At 38.2% G+C, this 12,107-nt stretch overlaps 2 protein-coding genes across 2 annotated transcripts in view; both read left to right on the forward strand.

Annotated features, from left to right (window-relative positions):
- Positions 1–9,172: 9,172 nt before the first annotated feature.
- LOC116410809 (receptor-type tyrosine-protein phosphatase eta-like) lies at positions 9,173–10,175 on the forward strand. The gene is made up of 2 exons (XM_031901902.1): positions 9,173–9,325; positions 9,705–10,175. The coding sequence occupies exons 1-2, from the start codon at positions 9,202–9,204 to the stop codon at positions 9,968–9,970; spliced, it is 390 nt and encodes a 129-aa protein (XP_031757762.1). The 5' UTR covers positions 9,173–9,201; the 3' UTR covers positions 9,971–10,175.
- Positions 10,176–10,359: 184 nt separating this feature from the next.
- The window catches only part of LOC101733293 (titin), a 135,477-nt gene continuing 133,729 nt past the window's right edge, over positions 10,360–12,107 (forward strand). Inside the window, exons 1-2 of the mRNA XM_031901901.1 lie at positions 10,360–10,615; positions 11,773–12,024. Of these exons, the coding sequence (XP_031757761.1) occupies positions 10,612–10,615; positions 11,773–12,024 (256 nt within the window). The 5' untranslated portion in view covers positions 10,360–10,611. The remainder of the gene's footprint in view (positions 10,616–11,772; positions 12,025–12,107) is intronic.

The following is a 12,107-nucleotide window of genomic DNA, read 5'->3' on the forward strand; positions in this document are numbered from 1 at the left end:
ACAGAACCTGGCCACATACAACACCAGTGCCACTTCTATATCTTTAAGCTGACAGTCACCAGAGGGAAAATGCTGATGTTATCTGTATTTGAATAACAGTGTATCTCATATAGTTATAGGATTTATTCCTCCAGTCAGCTGAAGTGTGTGAAGAACAGCGTAACTATTAATTGCTATTGCTTTACAATGTTAACAAAGCATGATATTTTGTTAAGGTATAGTAGTAAGAGTAAATATTTGGTTACTCTAACCAACTTTTATTCTATCAATTTCAGAACCTGAAAGAGTACTGAACCTGGCCACGTACAACATCAGTACCACTTCTGTATCCCTGAGCTGGCAGCCACCAGAGGGAAATTACTCATCTTATCTGATCCAAATCCTGGAAAATGCAACTTTTAACAGAATGGTTACCTTAAATGCCACAACAATTGATGGGTTGACACCTGGAAATTATTACACTTTCATTGTAACTGCTGTTGTTGCAGATGACATAAGTGGAGAAAGTGCAAACGCATCTACCTACACAAGTAAGTAGCCTCAATGAAGAAAGTCAAAGCAACATAGGCAAAAGTTCATGTTTAAAAAAAAGTGTTATGTGTTACATGTAGTCGCTAAAATATCTGTACTGCATTTTTATAGGCATTTGTATCCACATTGAAATTTAAGTATTTTCAGGTTTTTTTTCAGTGTAGAAAGAAAAAGTTCAAAATAGACAGTTCTCAACTGTTCTCTTATATACTTATGTTTTCTGAATTTGATTATTTTTATTCTGGCTTTTTCTAACTTGAATACATGTGAAAATGTAAAATTTTCGATTGTGTTGTTTGGAAAGCGTAATATTTTGTTACGGTACGGGACAATAAGTGAATATTTGGCTACTCTTACCAGCTTTTTCATCCATTTCAGAACCTGAAAGAGTACAGAACCTGACCACATACAACATCAGTACCACATCTGTATCTTTAAGGTGGCAGCCACCAGTGGGAAATTGCTGGTATTATCTGATCCAGATGCTGGAAAATTCAAATTTTAGCAAAAGGGTTACCATAAATGACACCACAATTGATAGTTTGACACCTGGAAATTATTATACATTCATCATAACTGCCCTTGTTGGAGACAGTGACATAAAGGGAGAAAGTGCAAAAACATCTACCTATACAAGTAAGTAGCCCCACAGGGAAAGACAGAGAAACATAGAGATATGCCCATGTGTGTTACCTGTAATCTCTAAAATACTATACTATCTAAAATTGACTCTCTAAACTGTCTTGTATTTATTGAGTAATCAAACCCACAATGCTTATCTCATATACTTTTTATTTAGTTCAGTGCTAACACAAATCACTGATTGGTTTTAGAACCTGGACAAGGGAACAGCACTGGTTGGGTAGGCAACTGACTTAAGCAGCCATTTTTAGACTTTTATGGAGGTTAACAAAAGCTTCCTCTGACAGATTCATGATACTTATTATTTTCTTTTTAAAATACACCTTGAATTTACAATATTTACAAAACAAAGTTGTTTTATTTTATTGATAATGTCATTTTCTTTCAAGTGCCTGGAAGAATCGAGAACTTGACAATTGTTTGTGCCACTGAGCATACTGTTTTTCTAAGCTGGCAACCACCTGAAGGAAACCGTAGTGTCTACATTTTTAGGATCGCCCAATTTCCAACTTTTAGCAGCTTCTTAACTGTAGAGAATGTAACAAGTGACAATCTGACCCCTGGAAATTTCTATACATTCTATATTTCTGCTGCTGTTGGTGACTATTTTGTAGAGGGGTACAGCACCTCCATATCTACCTACATGAGTAAGCATCTCTACATTGAATCTAATTTATTTAAGTACATTATGATTAGTATATCGACAAATGTAGCATCAGCTGTTATTGTAAAATAGTAACCTTTATATGCCGGTATTGCTTGTTATAATAACATTTACAGATCATAGTCTAGAGCTTTAATAGTAATGGCCCCATTTATCAAAATGTGTGATTGAAACCGACCACAGAAAAAAATCACCCACTTTCTATTCATATCTATGAGATTTTTTAGAAGTGTGTTTATCAGTAGAGGAAAGCTAGAGTTCACCATTTGATAAAAATGCTTCTAGAAATTGGCGATTTTTTTGTTTGGTAAGCACTATTCTCACATTTTGTTAAATCTGTCCCTTTTTTTTCCCTGAGATCAATATAGTTTTGAAACATTTGTGTCAATTACATTTATTCATTGCCCTGGCCACCTAAGGACAGATTTATTAAATTATGAAATTCAAGCTCACCACAGGAAAACCTCATCAACTTTTTATTAATTCCTATGGGATAGTGTAATTTATTTTTTTTATTGGGATATTTTTATGAAATGATGAACTCGCATTTTCACCCTTTGATAAATACGCTTCTAAAAATTCTAAAGGAATAAATCGAAAGTGGGTGAGTTCTTCTGTGGTTAAGTATTTTTAATTTTTTTGTGTGAAAATTATTTGAAAGCTCAAAAATCTCGATTGTAAACTGATGTATGAAAAAAAACTCACAACTACATACCATCATACACAAACTCGATCATTCTAAACACTTTCTACTCATCATTTTCAATGGGTGTGGTAAAATGTGCCAATTTAGAAAACTTGAATGTGAAAGTAGTTTAAATGTGGAAAGGTCATCTCCAATTGACTTCTACACAGACTCACCCGCTCTTATCAACTTTTTAAATTGATTTTAGAACCTGAAAGAGTACAGAACCTGGCCACATACAACACCAGTGCCACTTCTGTATCTTTAAGCTGACAGTCACCAGAGGGAAAATGTTGATGTTATCTGTATTTGAATAACAGCGTATCTCATATAGTTATAGGATTTATTCCTCCAGTCAGCTGAAGTGTGTGAAGAACAGCGTAACTATTAATTGCTATTGCTTTACAATGTTAACAAAGCATGATATTTTGTTAAGGTATAGTAGTAAGAGTAAATATTTGGTTACTCTAACCAACTTTTATTCTATCAATTTCAGAACCTGAAAGAGTACTGAACCTGGCCACGTACAACATCAGTACCACTTCTGTATCCCTGAGCTGGCAGGCACCAGAGGGAAATTACTCATCTTATCTGATCCAAATCCTGGAAAATGCAACTTTTAACAGAATGGTTACCTTAAACGCCACAACAATTGATGGGTTGACACCTGGAAATTATTACACATTCATTTTAACTGTTGTTGTTGCAGATGACATAAGTGGAGAAAGTGCAAACGCATCTACCTACACAAGTAAGTAGCCTCAATGAAGAAAGTCAAAGCAACATAGGCAAAAGTTCATGTTTAAAAAAAAGTGTTATGTGTTACATGTAGTCGCTAAAATATCTGTACTGCGTTTTTATAGGCATTTGTATCCACGTTGAAATTTAAGTATTTTCAGGTTTTTTTCCAGTGTAGAAAAAAAAAGTTCAAAATAGACAGTTCTCAACTGTTCTCTTATATACTTATGTTTTCTGAATTTGATTATTTTTATTCTGGCTTTTTCTAACTTGAATACATGTGAAAATGTAAAATTTTCGATTGTGTTGTTTGGAATGCGTAATATTTTGTTACGGTACGGGACAATAAGTGAATATTTGGCTACTCTTACCAGCTTTTTCATCCATTTCAGAACCTGAAAGAGTACAGAACCTGACCACATACAACATCAGTACCACATCTGTATCTTTAAGGTGGCAGCCACCAGTGGGAAATTGCTGGTATTATCTGATCCAGATGCTGGAAAATTCAAATTTTAGCACAAGGGTTACCATAAATGACACCACAATTGATAGTTTGACACCTGGAAATTATTATACATTCATCATAACTGCCCTTGTTGGAGACAGTGACATAAAGGGAGAAAGTGCAAAAACATCTACCTATACAAGTAAGTAGCCCCACAGGGAAAGACAGAGAAACATAGAGATATGCCCATGTGTGTTACCTGTAATCTCTAAAATACTATACTATCTAAAATTGACTCTCTAAACTGTCTTGTATTTATTGAGTAATCAAACCCACAATGCTTATCTCATATACTTTTTATTTAGTTCAGTGCTAACACAAATCACTTATTGGTTTTAGAACCTGGACAAGGGAACAGCACTGGTTGGGTAGGCAACTGACTTAAGCAGCCATTTTTAGACTTTTATGGAGGTTAACAAAAGCTTCCTCTGACAGATTCATGATACTTATTATTTTCTTTTTAAAATACACCTTGAATTTACAATATTTACAAAACAAAGTTGTTTTATTTTATTGATAATATCATTTTCTTTCAAGTGCCTGGAAGAATCGAGAACTTGACAATTGTTTGTGCCACTGAGCATACTGTTTCTCTAAGCTGGCAACCACCTGAAGGAAACCGTAGTGTCTACATTTTTAGGATCGCCCAATTTCCAACTTTTAGTGGCTTCTTAACTGTAGAGAATGTAATGTAACCCTTTCATGGCACATTCACTTATATATGGGCTGTATTTTCAGGAGATGTGTGTTCTTCAAAGAATATTGATACTGGGAACTGGGAACAGCGCAGTGCCTCCACCTAGTGGACACTGAGGAACACACCTCTAGGGGATTTCCACTAGGAAATAATCACACACAGGTTTGGCAGAAATGTTAAACTTTATATAACTGTTGGAGTTGGAAGTTAACACTTTATGTATAACTGATTTTCCTGCTCTGAGGAACCCATGTAGTTTATCCACAGCTTGCACAGACAGTCTCTATAGATGCCCAATCCCCACTTGGATCTGGATAAACCACAACCCTTAGGTTAGTTCAGTCCCTTCCCCAAGAGCTCTTTAGTCCCCCCAGGTAGCGCTACCTGCCCCAGAGTACCTTCCCTGTATAAAGGTGGCTGCTCCCACGTAGCAGGCAAACGAGCAATACCTGTTCACAGCAGGGGACACACACTAGAGATACCACAGAGGACTGATTCCTTCCTGGCAGCCCAGCAGACTTTTTCCTTTCAAGTCTAACACACAATATGGCTGCTCACACTGTATCTCTTTCAACTCTGGCAAACAACAGCAGGAGCTCCCTTTATAAGCTGCTGGGCCCGCCCCTAGATTTTTGGCTCCAAAGCTTAGGCACACCTCTCCCAGACGTGCACTGGGGCAGCCAGCCAACCGGATCCCTCCCCAGGCTGTAACTTGGCTGGATGAGATCACAGACTGAGAAACAGGGGACAGGGTTCTCTGATCCCCTACATTCTCCCCTTGGAAAAACCGGCAACGGCCTCGCTTGCCGTACCTCCTTACACTCAGAAACAGTACAACACTCCACAGGGTTCTCCACAGCAGTCTCCCTTTGACTCAACCCCTCATCTCCTTCAGGGGAGTCACTTTCAGATATGGAAGGCTCATAGTAGGACTTCTGTACTGTTGGGCCTTTGTAAGTTTTACAGTTCCGGGCCTGATGACCCATCACATGGCACTTGTAACATTTCCATGGAAGTCTCTTACGCCGCCGGCGTACTTTACACAGTGCAGACTGGACCTGAACCTCATCAGGAACAGGGCAGTTTGGCTGTATGTGGCCTATCCTGCCACACCGGTAGCACGTTGGAGGTTTCCTCGTCTCAGTTGGGGTTTTGGCTCTCTCAGACAGTTGAGCTTTAAACGCTTCCAACTCTTTGCGAAGTCTCTTATTTTCCTCCAGCAGCTTTGCATCAGCAGGGGACTTCTCTGCATGCCCTAGGGTGGAACTCCTCCTCACCCTCACATAGGCATCAGCCTCCTCCCGCCGAACTCTCTCCATCAGAGCAACATAGCCAGGGGTTAGTGTATCCTGGTAGTAAGCTCTAATTGTCACGGCAACAGGGTCACTATTTAAAGTCCCTCTCCTCATTTGGCGAACCCTCAGGGAATCCATTTCAGAGCTTTGGATTACCCCACGACTCACCAGCAATCTCAGGCCTTGCTCCACCCGCACCAGATAGGCAGACAGGGCTTCCTTCTCTTTCTGGAAGGTAGAGTGGAAGTTGTGGAGCATCTCTGTAGTACTTGCTACAGGGCCAAACGTCACCTCTAGGACTTCTATCAGGTCGCCTGAAGTAGCATCAGGGTGACTAACTAGGTAGGATTTTACCACATCCACAGCAGGGCAGCGAAGGCTCTCAAGGATCTTCCTTCTCATGGTTGCCTCAGGGCCGGTCCACTCTCTCACGGACACCACAGTGGAGTCTCTCCAACTCTCAAATGAGTCCTCACCCGAGGGTACCGGATCTGCACCTGAAAACACTTTAAGTCTTTTAAAATTACCATTCCAGGCCAGCTGAGTCAGTTGGTCAGTCAGTAGTCCCAGCGCACTCACAATATCAGGGGTATCCAGCTGGCCTCCCGAGCTAGGCCGACTCCCCTTGGAGACCACGCTCTCACTGGATGGACATTGCTTTACTTGACTCTGTTCAGCTGGCGAATCAAACAGTCTCTTACTAGGCAGCACACCTCCCGGTGCTGTAACTGCAAACTGGGAAACAAGGGTGTCAACATGGGTAGTTAAATCATCTGCGTCATCAGACAGATCTGGCAGAACAACCTTCCATGGCCCTTCATCTCCCGCATCAATATCAGGGGGAACCCTCTCACGGTCTATCTCTCTGGGGCTGTCTATAAGGACATTCAGCAGAACCCCGGCAGAATCTCGCCGTGACGCAGCCACCCTTGGGCGGAAAAATATGGGCTCCCCATCAAGGATTTCATAAATAGAATCTTCCTTTACTCTTGGCATCATGGGCCCCACAACAGCAACCTTCCAGGGGTTAAGTCCCAAAGCATTGCACCACTGACGAACAGTTTGTGGGGTTTCATGTGCAGCCATGCTTTCATCCAACATTCCCAGCTTCCCAATAGAATCTCAGCAGTGCCACCAAAATGTAACCCTTTCTTGGCACATTCACTTATATATGGGCTGTATTTTCAGGAGATGTGTGTTCTTCAAAGAATATTGATACTGGGAACTGGGAACAGCGCAGTGCCTCCACCTAGTGGACACTGAGGAACACACCTCTAGGGGATTTCCACTAGGAAATAATCACACACAGGTTTGGCAGAAATGTTAAACTTTATATAACTGTTGGAGTTGGAAGTTAACACTTTATGTATAACTGATTTTCCTGCTCTGAGGAACCCATGTAGTTTATCCACAGCTGGCACAGACAGTCTCTATAGATGCCCAATCCCCACTTGGATCTGGATAAACCACAACCCTTAGGTTAGTTCAGTCCCTTCCCCGAGAGCTCTTTAGTCCCCCCAGGTAGCGCTACCTGCCCCAGAGTACCTTCCCTGTATAAAGGTGGCTGCTCCCACGTAGCAGGCAAACGAGCAATACCTGTTCACAGCAGGGGACACACACAAGAGATACCACAGAGGACTGATTCCTTCCTGGCAGCCCAGCAGACTTTTTCCTTTCAAGTCTAACACACAATATGGCTTCTCACACTGTATCTCTTTCAACTCTGGCAAACAACAGCAGGGGCTCCCTTTATAAGCTGCTGGGCCCGCCCCTAGATTTTTGGCTCCAAAGCTTAGGCACACCTCTCCCAGACGTGCACTGGGGCAGCCAGCCAACCGGATCCCTCCCCAGGCTGTAACTAGGCTGGATGAGATCACAGACTGAGAAACAGGGGACAGGGTTCTCTGATCCCCTACAGTAACAAGTGACAATCTGACCCCTGGAAATTTCTATACATTCTATATTTCTGCTGCTGTTGGTGACTATTTTGTAGAGGGGTACAGCACCTCCATATCTACCTACATGAGTAAGCATCTCTACATTGAATCTAATTTATTTAAGTACATTATGATTAGTATATCGACAAATGTGGCATCAGCTGTTATTGTAAAATAGTAACAATATGCCGGTATTGCTTGTTATAATAACATTTACAGATCATAGTCTAGAGCTTTAATAGTAACGGCCACATTTATCAAAATGTGTGATTGAAACCCACCACAAAATAAAATCACCCACTTTCTATTCATATCTATGAGATTTTTTAGAAGTGTGTCTATCAGTGGAGGAAAGCTAGAGTTCACCATTTGATAAACATGCTTCTAGAAATGGGCGATTTTTTTGTTTGGTAAGCACTATTCTCACATTTTGTTAAATCTGTCCCTTTTTTTTCCTGAGATCAATATAGTTTTGAAACATTTGTGTCAATTACATTTATTCATTGCCCTGGCCACCTAAGGGCAGATTTATTAAATTATGAAATTCAAGCTCACCACAGGAAAACCTCATCAACTTTTTATTAATTCCTATGGGATTGTTCGATTTATTTTTTTATTGGGATATTTTTATGAAATGATGAACTCGCATTTTCACCCTTTGATAAATACGCTTCTAAAAATTCTATACGAATAAATCGAAAGTGGGGGAGTTTTTCTGTGGTGAGCTCTAATTTTATATTTTGATAAATCTGACCCTTACTCTCTAAAACACCAATCTTCTATTCCTAAAGGCAAATTTATCAAATTTTAAGGTTAAGTATGTTTAATTTTTTGGTGTGAAAATGATTTGAAAGCTCAAAAATCTCGATTGTAAACTGATGTATGATAAAAAGTCAGATCTACATACCATCATACACAAACTCGATCATTCTAAACACTTTCTACTCATCATTTTCAATGAGTGTGGTAAAATGTGCCAATTTAGAAAACTTGAATGTGAAAGTAGTTTAAATGTGGAAAGGTCATCTCCAATTGACTTCTACACAGACTCACCCGCTCTTATCAACTTTTTAAATTGATTTTAGAACCTGAAAGAGTACAGAACCTGGCCACATACAACACCAGTGCCACTTCTGTATCTTTAAGCTGACAGTCACCAGAGGGAAAATGTTGATGTTATCTGTATTTGAATAACAGCGTATCTCATATAGTTATAGGATTTATTCCTCCAGTCAGCTGAAGTGTGTGAAGAACAGCGTAACTATTAATTGCCATTGCTTTACAATGTTAACAAAGCATGATATTTTGTTAAGGTAGAGTAGTAAGAGTAAATATTTGGTTACTGTAACCAACTTTTATTCTATCAATTTCAGAACCTGAAAGAGTACTGAACCTGGCCACGTACAACATCAGTACCACTTCTGTATCCCTGAGCTGGCAGCCACCAGAGGGAAATTACTTATCTTATCTGATCCAAATCCTGGAAAATGCAACTTTTAACAGAATGGTTACCTTAAACGCCACAACAATTGATGGGTTGACACCTGGAAATTATTACACTTTCATTGTAACTGCTGTTGTTGCAGATGACATAAGTGGAGAAAGTGCAAACGCATCTACCTACACAAGTAAGTAGCCTCAACGAAGAAAGTCAAAGCAACATAGGCAAAAGTTCATGTTTAAAAAAAAGTGTTATGTGTTACATGTAGTCGCTAAAATATCTGTACTGCATTTTTATAGGCATTTGTATCCACATTGAAATTTAAGTATTTTCAGGTTTTTTTTCAGTGTAGAAAGAAAAAGTTCAAAATAGACAGTTCTCAACTGTTCTCTTATATACTTATGTTTTCTGAATTTGATTATTTTTATTCTGGCTTTTTCTAACTTGAATACATGTGAAAATGTAAAATTTTCGATTGTGTTGTTTGGAAAGCGTAATATTTTGTTACGGTACGGGACAATAAGTAAATATTTGGCTACTCTTACCAGCTTTTTCATCCATTTCAGAACCTGAAAGAGTACAGAACCTGACCACATACAACATCAGTACCACATCTGTATCTTTAAGGTGGCAGCCACCAGTGGGAAATTGCTGGTATTATCTGATCCAGATGCTGGAAAATTCAAATTTTAGCAAAAGGGTTACCATAAATGACACCACAATTGATAGTTTGACACCTGGAAATTATTATACATTCATCATAACTGCCCTTGTTGGAGACAGTGACATAAAGGGAGAAAGTGCAAAAACATCTACCTATACAAGTAAGTAGCCCCACAGGGAAAGACAGAGAAACATAGAGATATGCCCATGTGTGTTACCTGTAATCTCTAAAATACTATACTATCTAAAATTGACTCTCTAAACTGTCTTGTATTTATTGAGTAATCAAACCCACAATGCTTATCTCATATACTTTTTATTTAGTTCAGTGCTAACACAAATCACTGATTGGTTTTAGAACCTGGACAAGGGAACAGCACTGGTTGGGTAGGCAACTGACTTAAGCAGCCATTTTTAGACTTTTATGGAGGTTAACAAAAGCTTCCTCTGACTGATTCATGGTACTTATTATTTTCTTTTTAAAATACACCTTGAATTTACAATATTTACAAAACAAAGTTGTTTTATTTTATTGATAATATCATTTTCTTTCAAGTGCCTGGAAGAATCAAGAACTTGACAATTGTTTGTGCCACTGAGCATACTGTTTCTCTAAGCTGGCAACCACCTGAAGGAAACCGTAGTGTCTACATTTTTAGGATCGCCCAATTTCCAACTTTTAGCAGCTTCTTAACTGTAGAGAATGTAACAAGTGACAATCTGACCCCTGGAAATTTCTATACATTCTATATTTCTGCTGCTGTTGGTGACTATTTTGTAGAGGGGTACAGCACCTCCATATCTACCTACATGAGTAAGCATCTCTACATTGAATCTAATTTATTTAAGTACATTATGATTAGTATATCAACAAATGTAGCATCAGCTGTTATTGTAAAATAGTAACCTTTATATGCCGGCATTGCTTGTTATAATAACATTTACAGATCATAGTCTAGAACTTTAATAGTAATGGCCCCATTTATCAAAATGTGTGATTGAAACCCACCACAGAAAAAAATCACCCACTTTCTATTCATATCTATGAGATTTTTTAGAAGTGTGTTTATCAGTAGAGGAAAGCTAGAGTTCACCATTTGATAAACATGCTTCTAGAAATGGGCGATTTTTTTGTTTGGTAAGCACTATTCTCACATTTTGTTAAATCTGTCCCTTTTTTTCCCCTGAGATCAATATAGTTTTGAAACATTTGTGTCAATTACATTTATTCATTGCCCTGGCCACCTAAGGACAGATTTATTAAATTATGAAATTCAAGCTCACCACAGGAAAACCTCATCAACTTTTTATTAATTCCTATGGGATAGTGTGATTTATTTTTTTTATTGGGATATTTTTATGAAATGATGAAGTCGCATTTTCACCCTTTGATAAATACGCTTCTAAAAATTCTATAGGAATAAATCGAAAGTGGGTGAGTTTTTCTGTGGTTAAGTATGTTTAATTTTTTTGTGTGAAAATGATTTGAAAGCTCAAAAATCTCGATTGTAAACTGATGTATGAAAAAAACTCACAACTACATACCATCATACACAAACTCGATCATTCTGATCATCGATCATCATTTTTAATGTGAGTATACTAGAATTATATCAAAATTCTTTTACCATTATAGTACTGCTAAAGGTATGAGTCGCTATACGTTTGTCTATTATAATAATAATAATAATAATAATAATAATAATAATCTTAACAACAAAAATAAGACATAAAGAAACGTCAGAACTAGCAATGATCAAAATTTTTGCAAGGTTTCTCCATAAAACAAGCCCTCAGACTCCAATTGATGATAAAAAAAAAGTAGCACAGTAAAATAAAAATAAAATATTGACATGCGGTTAAATATTATTGAGAAATGCAACATGACAAAGCTGTCAGTATTTATTCATAAATGTGTACCAATACAAAGAATTTATAATGGATTTAAAAAAACTTTGCAATTCATTTCAGAACCTGGAGAGGTCCAGAACCTTACCACATACAGTATCACTACCACTTCTGTATCCCTAACCTGGCAGCCACCTGAGGGCAATTACTTGGCTTATCTGGTCCAGATCCTGGGAAATTCAACCTTTGGCAGAAATGTGACTTCAGAGTTTACTACAGTTGATGGCCTGATACCTGGAAATTGTTACATGTTCCAAGTTACTGTTCTTGTTGGTGATAAAAAAGGAGAAAGTGCAAATAAGACTATCTGTACAAGTAAGTGACAGTATTTGTTGCTATAGGTCCTATTATTGATATTTTCTGTTTTTCTAAAAATAGTTTAGAAATTAAAAGCAGCA

The sequence above is a fragment of the Xenopus tropicalis genome, chromosome 5 (assembly GCF_000004195.4).
Source record: "Xenopus tropicalis strain Nigerian chromosome 5, UCB_Xtro_10.0, whole genome shotgun sequence".
Lineage (NCBI taxonomy): Eukaryota > Metazoa > Chordata > Amphibia > Anura > Pipidae > Xenopus > Xenopus tropicalis.